The 13,720-nt window shown below is 41.9% G+C and overlaps 1 protein-coding gene across 1 annotated transcript in view; it reads left to right on the forward strand.

Annotated features, from left to right (window-relative positions):
- The first annotated feature begins 278 nt into the window (after positions 1 to 278).
- The window catches only part of Clec4d (C-type lectin domain family 4 member D), a 16,592-nt gene continuing 3,150 nt past the window's right edge, over positions 279 to 13,720 (forward strand). Inside the window, exons 1-5 of the mRNA XM_005365334.1 lie at positions 279 to 306; positions 2,658 to 2,750; positions 4,569 to 4,679; positions 5,198 to 5,349; positions 12,426 to 12,541. Of these exons, the coding sequence (XP_005365391.1) occupies positions 279 to 306; positions 2,658 to 2,750; positions 4,569 to 4,679; positions 5,198 to 5,349; positions 12,426 to 12,541 (500 nt within the window). The remainder of the gene's footprint in view (positions 307 to 2,657; positions 2,751 to 4,568; positions 4,680 to 5,197; positions 5,350 to 12,425; positions 12,542 to 13,720) is intronic.

The following is a 13,720-nucleotide window of genomic DNA, read 5'->3' on the forward strand; positions in this document are numbered from 1 at the left end:
CATACATGACTAACAAAACAGATTGAGAAATCTTACATGACATGCTTCTGGCAGTTTCTGCTGACTGTTTTGGAGGTGCTTTCTCAATTTCCTTTTTCTCTGTGCCCCGTCTGCTGGAGTACCTTAGGGGAAACCCTGTTTTTCAAGATCTCTTCTTCTCAGTTAGCTCTCTTACACCAAACACTTACTGATCTTACCGGACTAGGTCAGATGTCAAGTTGTAAATATTTCTGAAGGTGAAGACATAGAAGAGGAGCCTGACTCTCCTGACACACACAATGTGGCTAGAGGAACCTCAAAGGCAACGTGAGTCTCTCTCTTTCCTCTACCTCCTCCTCTCCTCCTCCTTCTTCAAGACAAAGTCTTGCTATGTTCTACAGGCTAGCCTTCTGTGTCGCCTGGGTTGGCCTCCAGCTGGATCTTCTTGTTTCTAGCTTCTGAAGGCTGAGGCTATAGGTGATGTTCTATTGAGCCCAGCCCCTTTCAAATTAACTAGATAGATGTATTTATGACTATGACTTTAAAATGTGAACTAAAAAAGAAAAAAAAGATGACGGGGATGAGAGCAAAATGAGGATGGCCTTGCCAAAGAGAAAGGACTTAGCTAAATCCTAATAAGTTGTGTAACAGATATCAAAATCAGATCAAACCAAGGGAAGAGATAAAGTGTATTAAAAATGGGATAAAAAGGAAAGGAGAATTAAATACTTTGGAAGATTACTTTGAAGGGAAGGGAGAGCTATAGAAAACACTTAGACATCGGCTCATGATATGCCAGAGGCTTTATCTGGTTTCCTGTCTAAGTTAAGGAATATTCCCGGATTTGCACAGTGAGACTGTTAAATAATACTTTATTCTGTTAATTATATTATACTATATAATAAGCAAGATATAGAAGCATCTTCTGAATACGGCATGGCCAGCGCAGCCGTAAGCTCACAGTAGCTATGGTGCCTGCTTAGGACCAGTCAGTATTCCAGCAGACAGCACTCAGTGGATTACACAAACAGAAAGAACACCAGCAATAGAAAAGCGGAGACCATGAATGAGGAAGCGAGAACATGCTGGGGGTGCCTGGGGATGGGAGTGTGAGGGCGAGAGGGGACTCAGGATGGGTATGATCACGATACATTGCTTAGATGTGCGAAAGTATCAAAGAATAAATCAAAGATGTCCTAGTCACAGAAAGAAATGTACAACAAATTGTTAAAATGTTTAAACTTTAAATCTTGCTTAAAATCTCATCAGTTTGAGCCTAGGCAGTTTGGATGCTCAACTTACTAAACCTGGATGGAGGTGGGCGGTCCTTGGACTTCCCACAGGTCAGGGAACCCTGATGGCTCTTCAAGCTGATGAGGGAGAGGGACTTGATCGGGGGGAGGGGGAGGGAAATGGGAGGCGGTGGCGGGGAGGAGGCAGAAATCCTTAATAAATAAATAAATTAAAAAAAAATCTCATCAGTTTGTTACAGCTGACTTCAACAGGACCACACTGTACTGCAGTCCTGATAAACACTGTTTTTTTGTTTGTTTATTTATTTATTTATTGCTTGCTTATGTTTGGTTTTGGCTTTGTACTGGGGACTGGGAACAGTGTCCCCTGCATGCTGGGGAAGTAAGTAAGTACTCTACCCCTGAGGTACACCCAGCCCTTTCTTCACTTTTAATTTCTACGCAGAATCTCTCTGGGTTTTGTGGGCTCGCCTTGAACTCCCTCTGTACCCCAGGCAGGCCTTGAATTTAATTTAGTCCTTCCCTCACCTCCTGAATAGTTGGGACTACATGCCTGTTATACCAGACCTGGCAGGAAAAAAAAACACTGCTAGGAATACCCTTCTGTACAAATAAATGCAGCCCTTTGTGTGGCATAGAGTTCCAGACTGAAGTTGGTGCAGCAAATGCAATGCATTTAAGGCTGGGTAAATGCTGGGCCACCAAGGTGGCTCGGTAGATGAAGGCACTTACTGTCAAGTCTGAGGATCTACATGGTGGAGGGAGAGAACCGGCTCTGCTAAGTTGTCTTCTGATTTCCATGCATGCACCATGGCATGTGCATACACACAAGTAAATAAATAAACAAACAAACAAACAAATAAGTATATGGAAAGGCAAGAATGGGCAAATGCCGCTCATTGGTGCTTCTCGGGGGCTTTTCTCAGGGGCTAGCCTCAGCAACATAGCCATCTCCTCTCTTGAGTGCATGCTCTCAATGTGCCTTTTGGATCAATGTGAAAAACATTGCCACATATTTTAGTTCTCCAACAGCACACACTTTCATTTGTTTAATGATTACTTATAATCTGAGCAGATTAAATATACCGCTCATAATTTTGCCCAAATTTTGAATTGAATTTGGAATTCTCTATATGTGTGTGTATGCATGCGTGCACGTGTGCATGTTTTACTTTATTTATGTTATATAAAAGCTTTAATTTTTATGGCTTTTGTTTTTGTGTTCTGCTCATGAAAACCTTTCTTTTTAAAAACAAGTTTGTATTTTTTCTTTGTTATTTCCTAGCAGACCCTAAGATTGGTTTATTCACAGGACGTGTTTAAGTCTCTCTGCACCTTCTGCACTCTGGCACGGAGCCTGCTGCTTGGTAATCTTGGCTTCCCTCGTGGCAGAGAGGAAACTAATCTGTTTTCTTTGCGTTCTAGCAAAAGGTGCTCGGCACCCCCAGCTGATTCCTTGGGTCCTCTCTGTTGTTTTCATCACACTTCTCAGTGCTTGCTTTATCGCAAATTGTTTGGGTAAGTTACTAGGCAAACAAAGCTCATCTTGAATTAGTTGCCCCAAGAACTTCCAATGTGCGCACCGGAAGCCTCCCTTTTCCTCAGTGTATCCACACACAGTGCTTTCGCTGTCTTGGGCGATGGTCAGAGATGCACACTCGATTTTCTAATGTAGATGAGACTGCTCTGTTTGCTTCCCAAAACAGCACTTTGTTGAGGCACGATTGACATATAAAAGCTGGACGCTTTAAATGTATCCACCTCAAGACTGGGGACAAATATGTATCCTTGAAGCCATTAGCACCACAGAAGTCTTGTTCTATCTGATATCAAGCCTGAAGATAAGGCTGCTATGACTGAATTAGTATGGTGTTGGTCTAAGACAAACAGGCTGCAGGAAAGCATTAACTCTGCTTATGTATTTCCTTATCTAAAATAGAGGCGGATGTTTCAGAGTTATGGGGAAAGGAGAGCTTTGTTAAACTAATGTTTTAGACATCATTGATTATATTTATCAAGTGAAACTGGGTTCTTGCGTCATATCATATACAAGCCACAGCCCACTACAGTGAAAACAGAACTCTATAGGACAGAATATTTGTACTGCATTTATGTGTGGAATGTAATCTGTCAAAACAACTGGGAACATGCCAGCAATATAATAAAAATGGACAGAGTCTTAAGATGGCATTCTAGAGAAGAGAAAATGAAAAGATTACACATACACACACTGACAGCCACCTTGGTTGTTAGGGAAGTATGACTACCAGTCACGATGAGTCAACACTGCAAAACTCCAGGGATGCAATGACTAAATGCATACACCATCTGATGATGAAGACGTAGAACACCGGAACCGGGGTGCTTACCCTCAGGAGACAGCCCAAAGCAGGGAGCCTGTTCAGAAAGCTTTCTCACATACCCCCACTTACCATGCCTGTGAGTGCCACCAGCAACAGAAACAGGACGACTTATTCTCCTTGGGATGCAAGGTCAACACTGCTCAGAGCAGCACAGTTCCCGTCAGCCCCATGCTGGATGCAGTGGATGTGCTAGAAGCCAGAGAGACCGAGGCATTTCACTGTGTGAAGACAGTAGACGACATTCCAGCTATGAAAATGGATGAACTGCAACTACGGGCAGCAATATTGTTTCAGAAACAATGCTGAGCAGAAGTCAGCACCAAAGGATGCAGGCCACCTGAGTCCACTCATAGAGAATCCCAAAGAAAGTCATTCTGACCTACGGCACCATGCTGAAACTGTGAAGCAAAACCCAGGGTGAAGACTTTAAAAGTCACGAGATGGTTAACTGCAAGGGAAGAGTGGGCTGTGTTTGGGGGATGATGGCTATGTGGGGTGTTGGCAATGTTCTATTTCTTGAATCTGGCAGCTTTTGCCCAACGTGTTCACGTTATGCTAATTTACAAACCTGCACGTTTCTTTTTAATTTTTAATATTAGTATTTGATTATATTTCAAATATTTGGTAGAGTAAAAATATCACTAAAGTTGTGAAGGTGATAAAGCTTTGTGGAGCTGGCCCACTGCTTACCGGAACCCTCACTCCTGTGCACATTCCAATAGAATAAACCAAAAAGGGCAGGCACCTAGAAGATTCCAAAACTTCCAGTGTCAATCACAAAGTGGATAAAATGATTATAAAATATTAGCTTTCTGCAGTTGCTTTCAGTAAATTTACCTGGGGTCACAAAATGGGGTATAGGAAAGAAAAGATGTGGGGAGCTTAACTGTGAGGGAAGGAGAAGGGTGGGGAGATCAGCCCACTTTTCTAAATCGGTGGCCACACAGGGAATAACTGTTCATCCTCCCGACAGTGACTCATCGTTACTTTTCACGCTGGAAGAGAAGAGGAGGAACGGTGATTTTCTCTGATTACCAAACAACACTAACGTGTGCGCGAGCGGAGCTGGAGTCCAGAGCAACAGGTAGCAGAGGAAACTTCTAATTTGCTTCTAATCAGCCTTTAAAGTGCATCCCTAGTAAATCAGAAAGGACTGGCTACAAGAATAAGTATTGGTCAATTGCTAAGATGCCTATTTCTTTATTTATATTCTGGAATTTATGAATTCATAGAGAATTAAGAAATGCTTGAGTTCTGCATATTCTTTGCTCTTCTTTCCAATAAAATATCCTGAAGAAGGCTTCATTATAGGAACATTTGTTTAATTTTAAACTAAATACTCTCTCTCCTTCCTCCCTCCCTTCCCCTTATCAATTCGTTTCTTCCTTTCTTTACAAAGTATCAAACTCAGGACTTCTCACATTCTAGGAAAGTGAGCCACACTGCTAGTTCTGGAAATATTTTAAATATGAAAGCAAATACAAGTAAGGACAGTGACAACATTAATGTCTTCTGAGGCAATAATCGTAGTAGGATAAGCATTCCTCTGCCACAGATGAAATGTTCCTTTGTAACTAATGCTTATTCCAATTCTCACGCGAGGAGATACCTGGAACTGTTGCCCTGCTAGCTGGATAGCCTTCCAGTCCAACTGCTATCTTCCTCTTAACGACAACCAGACGTGGCATGAGAGTGAGAGCAACTGCTCAGGGATGGGTGGTCACCTGGCAACCATCAACACCGAAGCCGAGCAGGTCTGTATTGGTTCAGCTCACACTGACGCTCCGGGTTCATTATACCGCAGTGGCAAACGCAACCAAGAGTAACTTCAAAGAGGAAAGGGTTTATTTTGTCTTGCAGCTTACCGTCCATCATGGGGTGATTTCTGAGCAGGAATTTATGCAGGAACTTGAAACAGAAACCATGGAGGAGCACTGCTTTCTGGCTCACTCAAGGCTCATACTTAGCTAGTTTTTTTTTTTTTTCCAAGCTCAGGACCACCTACCCAGGAAACGGTCTGCCCATAGTAGGCTGGGGCCCTCCTATGCCAATTAACAATGCACACAGCCCCCACAGCCATGCCCACAAGCCAGCCCGATTTGGATATCCCTCACCTGAGATTCCCTTTTCAAGTAATTCTAGGCTGTGTCGAGTAGACACCAAAAGCTAACTAGGACCACCAGTCATTCTGTTGTCTTAAATTACTTTGTAGAGAAGAAATTTTTTGCCTCCCTATATATCTTTCCTTCATCATCTTCATCAGCCTGGAAATCTCTGTCTTCCTTTCCCACTCCTTCCCTTTCCTTTTCCCACTCCCTTCGTTTTTCACCTCTTTGATTTTCAACTGTGCTTTTCATAATGACAAAGTTCAACATATATTATAGCATAATTTACCCTTTCTCTGATAATCAAACACATGCGCCCAAAGAATTATATGGTACATTGCATATCTTTCATCTTTTAAAATTGAAAATAGGTTCCTCTCTCATGCAAAACATCCTGACCGCAGTTTTCCATCTTCTCACTGCTCCTAGTCCCCCCCCCCATAAACAATCTTTTTTCACCCCAGATCCATTCCCTCTCCACTTGCTCTTCAGAAAAAGAGTAAGTCTCCAGGAGATGACTGCCAAACAGGGCACAACAAATACAATAAGATACACTAAGACAAACATCATCGAAGCTGGGCAGGTAACCCAATGGGAAGGAAAGAGTCTCAAGATCAGGCAAGAGTCAGAAATCCACCCGCTTTCACTGATAGGAGTCTCACAAAAACATCAAACTAACAACCATAGCATATATACAGACCTGGTGCAGGCCCTGGAGAAATAATATGGACTTTATATGTTAGAAAGTTAGTCAGTTTCCTCTATGTGGCCAACCTCTGGTCTTTCCAGACTTGAATGATGTGTCATTTCTCCCAGAAACCCACCCTTTCCTACTCTGCTCTCTCTCGTCTATGATGTAGGCTCTGCTAAGGCTCTCTGAGCACATAGGGATGTCAGATTGACTCCAGTGACTGCAGTTCTTCCAATGACTCCCACTTGATGGAAGGCTCAGGGCACACTTTCCTTGCTTTTATATTTCCAATGTCCTGCGCAAAGCCAGGCATACAGTAGGACTCGTGAGAACACAGTAGGACATACGGTAGGATGCATGAGCATTTAACTACATGAGTGGCTAATCAGGACTGAAGTGGCTTCTTATATATGGAAAATAGTTCTAATGTGTGGTACTAATTCTAAGTAAATGCATTTGAAGGTAAATTCAGTTTATTTATTTTTTTTAGATTTATTTATTTATTTTGTTTTATAGTATTGTCTGCATGTATGCCTGCAGGTCAGAAGAGGGCACCAGATTTCATTATAGATGATTCTGAGCCACCATGTGGTTGCTGGGAATTGAACTCAGGACCTCTGGAAGAACAATCAGTGCTCTTAACCTCTGAGCCATCTCTCCAGCCCCTAAATTCAGTTTATAAAAAGATGAAATTGCTCTCTTCATGTGGTACATTTTGTATATGTGTTCTAACCCAGCTTTTGCTTTTCCTTGGTCAACAGGATTTCCTTAGTGATTCTGTCTCCTTGACTTTGCCATGTATAGGTTTTCTAACTCTTCAAATGAAATCGAATAGAATGAAATAGCTAAACTATTTTAAAATTTTTCCGTTTTATTGAGATTATTTACTCATACAATATATTCTTACAATTTCCACTCCCTCTACTCCTGCCAGTTCCTTCCCACCTCCCCTCCCCTCCAGATACACTCCTTTTCTGTCTCTTTTTAGAAAAGAACAGGATTCTAAGAAATAACAGCCCAACAAGATAAAACAAAATATAATAAGATGTAGCAAAAACTATTATATTGGAGTCTGACACAGCAACCTAACAGCAGAAAAAGAGTTCCAAGAGCAGGCAAAAGAGTCAGAGACCTACTTCTTCCTTTAGTCTGGAGTCCCATGAAAATACTAAGCCAATAGCTATTATATGTATGTGGAGGACCTGGTGTAGACTCATGTAGGCCCCATACTTGCTACTTCAGCTCCTATGAGCTCATATGCCCTTGCCTAGTTGATTCAGAGAACCTTGTTTTCCTGGTGTCTTCCTCTGGCTCTTACAACCTTTCCACCTCTCTTCTGTGGGATTCCATGAGCTCTGACAGAAGGGGTTTGATGGAGACCTCCAATTTAGATTCTGTCTGCCTGTCTGTCTGTCTGTCTGTCTGTCTCTCTCTCTCTCTCTCTCTTTCTCTCTCTCTCTCCCCTCTCTCCATAATGTCTGACTGTGGGTTTCTGCATCTGTTCCCATCTGCTGCTAGAGGAAACCTATCTGATGATGACTGGATAAGACACTGATCTGTGATTATAGCACAGCATCATTAGGAACCATTTTATTGATTTTTTAAAAGACCAGTAGTGTTTTATTTTACCCTAGTACTCTTGGCTATCTAATTCTTAGTTACCCAAGCAGTGTTGAGTCTGGGTTCCTTCTCAAGAAGTGAGCCTTTAACCAAATCAGACATTGGTTGACTACTCCTACAAGTTCTGTGCCACCATTGTCCTAGCACGTCTTTTCAGGCAGGACAGATTGTTGGTCAAATGTTTTGTGGCTGGGTTGGTGTCTACCACATTTCTCTCCTGGTAGCCTACAGAGTACCTTCCCACACCAAAAGACTAGAAAGTAAGGATGAAGTTTCCATGTAGACACCAGTTTGATTTCTCTTTGTTCAATGAATTGTGTGGATGTTGTTTTTGGCAATGGGGTACCCCTGTCAGTTTACATAAAGCAACCCTTTGTCTTAACATCATCTTGGGTTGTTTGGAGATTTCCATGAGACCTTGTTGGTCAACAACTTAATTAAATGCAACCCAATCCTGCCACTGGAAGCCTCACCTGCCTACAAGTGACAGTCAGTTGAGACTCTGCATCTCTCATTACTAGGAGTCCCCATTAGGATCACCTTCAAGACTTCAGGAAGTTTCCACTGCACTAGATTTCCACACCACCCACAAAATGCCTCCCAATTCTCGTTGTCTATTCCCATATTCTCTCCTTTCATACCATTTCTCCAACATCTGAGTCCTCCTCCTATCCCCACTGACCCCCAGGTCATCCATAAAATCTATTCCATTTTCCCTTCCTAGGGAGATCCATGAACCCCCCGAAAACCCTATTAATATATTAAATAGTATCTCTAGGTCTATGGATTGTAGCTTGAGTATTATTTACTTAATGGTTCATATCCATTTAAAAGTAATGGGTTACTTAACTTAGGATGATTTCCTTTCTAATTCCATCCATTTGCCTCCAAATTTCATGATGTAAGTTTTTAACAACTGAGTAATACTCCATTGTGTAAGTATACCACATTTTCTTTATCCATTCTTTGGCTGAGGGAAATCTCAGTTGTTTCCAATTTCTTGTAAACAGAGACTGTGCTTTTGTTTCCCAGCTGCCCAGACCCAAATAATCACACAGAAGCTTATAGTAATCATAAACTCTTTGGCCTATTAGTTCAGGCTTACTAGTATCTAGCTTCTACAACTTAAATTAACCCATAGTTCTTTTCTATGTTTAATCATGTGGCTTGGTATTTTTTCTCAGTGCAACATTTTCATCTTGCTTCCTCTACATCTGGGTGGCAACTGCAGACTGAGCCTTTTTTCTTCCCAGAATTCTCCTAGTCTGGTCACCTTACCTCTATACTTCCTGCCTGGCTACTGGCCAATCAGTGTTTTATTAAACCTATTTGAGTGACAAATCTTTAAAGGGTATAAGAACATTATCCCACAGCAATTTCTGGCTATTATGAGTAAAGGTGCATGAACATGGTTGAGCATGGGTCCTTATGGTAGGATTAAGCATCCTTGGAATATATTCACAAGAGTGATATAGCTGGTCTTGAGGTGGATTGATTCCAAATTCTCTGAGGAACTGCCATATTGATTTTCATAGCAGCTGTACAAATTTGCACTCCTACTGGCAATGGAGGAGTGTTTCTCTTACTCTACATGATTTCCAATATAAGATGTCATTAGTGTTTTTGATCTTAGCAGTTCAGGTGGGTATAAGAATCTCAAACTAGTTTTGATTTATATTTCTCTGGTTGCTAAGGATGTGGAATATTTCTTTAAGTGTTTCTCAGCCATTTGCGATTCCCCTATTGAGAATTCTTTGTTTAGATCTGTACCCTATTTTTAAAGAGTTATTTGGTGTTTTTTGACATCTAATTTCTTGAGTTATTTATATATTTTGAACATTAGTGCTCTATCAGATGTGGAGTTGGAAAAAATTCTCCCATTCTGTAGGCCATTTTTAACTGATAGTGTCTTTTGTCTTCCAGAAGCTTTTCAGTTTCATGAGGTCCCATTTATTAATTGATGATCTTGGTGCCTGTGCTGTCTGCATTCTGTTCAGAAAGTCTTCTCCTGTGCCAATGCATTCGAAGCTATTCCACGCTTTCTCTTCTATCAAGCTCAGCCTATCTGGTTTTATGTTGAGATCTTTGATTCACCTTGATTTGAGTTTTGTGTAAAATGATAGATAATGGATCTATTTGCATTCTTCTACATGTAGGTGTCCAGCTAGACCAGCACCATGTGTTGAAGTGGTGTCTTTTTTCCAGTATATATCCTCAGGTTAGGAAATTTTTCTTGTATGATTTTGTTGGAGACATTTTCTGGGCCTTCAACCTGGATGTCTTCTCCGTCCTCTATGCCTGTTAGGTTTGGTCTTTTCTAAGTGTTTCAAATTTCCTGGATATTTTGTGTCAGGAGTTTTTGGATTTAACATTTTCTTTGACTGATCAATCTATTTCTTCTATCTTCAGCACCTGAGAGTCTCTCTTTCATCTCTCGTGTTCTGCTGGTAAAGATTGGCACTGTAGTTCCTGATTAGACTGCTAAAGTTTTCATCTCCAAAACTCCCTCATTTTGTGTTTTATTTTTTGATTCAATTTCCATTTTCAGGTCTTGAACAATTTTATTCATTTCCTTCAACTGTTTGCTTGTGTTTGCTTTAATTCTTTAAGAGAGTTAATAATTTCCTCCAATTTTTTATTTGTGTTTTTCTGGATTTCTTTAAGGACAGGATAGCTGGACTCTAGAGGAGACATGGTGCTCTGACTATTATTGATTGTATCTTTATGCCACCTGCTGTCTAGGTATCTGGGTTTGGAGTAATTATATTTCTAGGTTCTGGTTTCTGGATTTGTCTTTGTTAGGTAGGTGTTTTGTTCCTTGGTTTCTGGTTCCTCTCTGGATTTTCAGAGAATTTCATGGCTGTGTGTTGCCTATTTGCCTGGTTTGCATGGCTGGTGTGTTCACAGGGAAGGCCTGCTGGTGTTGGAGGCTGAGATACTGGGATTAGTTGGGAAAAAGAAGGTTGGAGGAGAAGTTCTTTGTGATCAGCTGGGAATGGGGTCATAGAGGAAAGGGAGACCACAACAGGTTTCCTACTACAAAGCTGGGGATGAGATTGGGGGACTGGATCGTAGAAGCAATAGGAGAGATATGGATCCGCCTTCAGCCTTCTTGTTACCCTGGGAGAAGTGGCCCTTGGGTAATCAGGGGGTGCCTGCTATAGTTGAGGTCCGGACAAAGCAATAGGGAAAGAGGAAGGTTAGAAGGGGAAGATCTAACATGAGGGCCTGCTTATCGGGGTTTCTGTCCTTCCACCAGGTCCCACAGCCAGCAGGCCCCAAAGAAAATCACACAGAGATCTCCATAAGTTATAAAACTGATTGGCCCATTAACTCAGGCTACTTATTAGCTCTTGTAGCTTATATTAACCCATTATTCTTTCTATGTTAGCCACGTGGCTTGTAATCAGCTGGGCAGATTACATCTTGCTTCTTGATGGTCTGGGCAAGAATGCGGAGGGAGCTTCCTTCTTCCCAGAATACTTCTGTTCTCATTGCCCTGCCTCTACTTCCTGCCGGGTTGACCCACCTATACTTCCTGCCTGGCCAATCAGCATTTATTTAAAAAATGATTGACAGAATACAGACAATTCTCCCACACCAGGAAGATCTGTGGGACCCTCAGGAGATGGGAACAGGAGAGCAGGGAAGGGTGTTCTGCTGCAGAGCTAGGGATGAAACTGTGGGAGTGGGTGTGGGGAAAACATTTTTGTTAAGTCTCTATTAAAAATGCAGGAATACTCAGCGTGTTCAGGGGGGGTTGCTGACACAGTCACATTTAATCTTCATGGTGACTCTATGAAGCAGTGGTGTTGACTGAGGTTTTTGTCTCGTCCGGTCCTCCAGGCATTCAATCCCAAAGAAACACATAGAGGCCTACATTAATTATAAACTGACTGGCTTAGTAGCTCAGGCTTCTTATTAACTCTGACAACTTATATTAGCTCATAATTCTTGTCTATGTTAGCAATGTGGCTTGGTACCTTTTTCGGCAAGGCAGTCACATCTTGCTTCCTCTGCAGCGGGGTCACAACTGCAGACTAAAACTTCCCACTTCCCATAATTCTCATTGTCCCGCCTCTACTTCCTGCCTAGTCACCCCACCTCTACTTCCTGCCTAGTCACCCCACCTATACTTTCTTCCTGGCTACTGGCTAATCAGCGCTTATTAAACAAGTACAAGAAACAAATCTTTACAGGGTAAAACCATTGTCCCTCAGCACAGTGGACTTGCCAAAAGTTGCAGGGTTTGGCAAGTGAGATCCCTCTGCTACTTTAAGCAGTTTTGAGAACAAACTTATCTGATACTGTGATATTTATGCCTAACCCATGATCTCATTGACCTTTTTGCTCCTTATCAGCCTAGTGACATCACCCAAGAGCACTTACCAAAACATGTACATTTTGTATGCAGAACTTTGTGACTCAGCTTTTGGACAGTCGATTTCCCTATTTCCTGGGACTTACTGATGAGAACACAGAAGGCCTGTGGCAGTGGGTAGACCAGACACCATTTAATCCATACATGGCGTGAGTATTTTGCTTGGGGCTAAACAGTATTTAAGGGCAAAGGTGCGAAGAGTAGTCAAGGAGAACTCATTTTAAAACAGGGTTGTGGTGATATTTTGTTTATGCTATAACAAATAAAGCTTGCCTGAAGATCAGAGTGCAGGGGTAAGCCACTAGTTAGCCATAGAAGCCAGACAGTGGTGGCACACACCTTCCATCCCAGCACATGGGAGACAGAGGTAGATGGATCTCTGTGCGTTCAAGGCCTCCATGAGCTACACAAGCTTGAATCTGTCTAAAGGAGAAACAGAGGTCATACAAAGGTGATTCTAGCACTTTGGATCCCATTCCTTTAACCCCAGCATTAGGGAGGTGGAGGTAGAAATGATATGGTTAGACAGAGAGACGAGGAGACGGGAGCTCACAGCAGTCTGACGATGCAGTCTGAGCATGTAGTCTGAGGATTCATAGGGACAGAATCGTCCGTTTTGTCTGAGCATTGGTAGAGGTAAGAACCCTAGTGACCGCTCTGCTTCTCTGATCCTTCAGCTTTCACCGTTTGATAGCTGACTCTGAGTGTTTATTATTAAGACCAGTTAGAATGTGTGCCACATAGGGAACACCTATGTAAGTGCTTACTCAGTAGAGCATCAGCAGTTGGGCAGTCCCTGCATGCTCTGTTCCCACCGCACAGTAGCCTTGACTTTAGCAAAATCTGCAGAACAGTGTTTGTACACTGATTGTCCAGTGTTGAAAGAACAGATAGCATGGGAGCAATGTGAAAAGGGTTGAAGATTATCGTTTTGATAAGCAATACTATAGGAGCTAAAATTACTTTTGAAAGAGTTTTAACCTGGTTATTTTCCTCCTTAAAACCAGTATTGTATATTATAAATATAATAGAAAACCACAAGTATAACTTAAGCTTACCTAGCAGTAATGCTAAGAAAGTAAGAAGATGTTAGACATGGTGACACACACAAATAATTCTCATCATGACATGGAATAGCAGGGCTGATAGTTTGAGGCAACCCTGGGCTACATGGGGAATCCTAGGGAGGCTATAGCTACACAGTAAGACCATGTTTCAAACAGAAAAAACAACCAGACAAATCAACACACACACACACACACACACACACACACACACACACACACACACACACAGAGAGAGAGAGAGAGAGAGAGAGAGAGAGAGAG

The sequence above is a fragment of the Microtus ochrogaster genome, unplaced genomic scaffold (assembly GCF_000317375.1).
Source record: "Microtus ochrogaster isolate Prairie Vole_2 unplaced genomic scaffold, MicOch1.0 UNK1, whole genome shotgun sequence".
NCBI lineage: Eukaryota > Metazoa > Chordata > Mammalia > Rodentia > Cricetidae > Microtus > Microtus ochrogaster.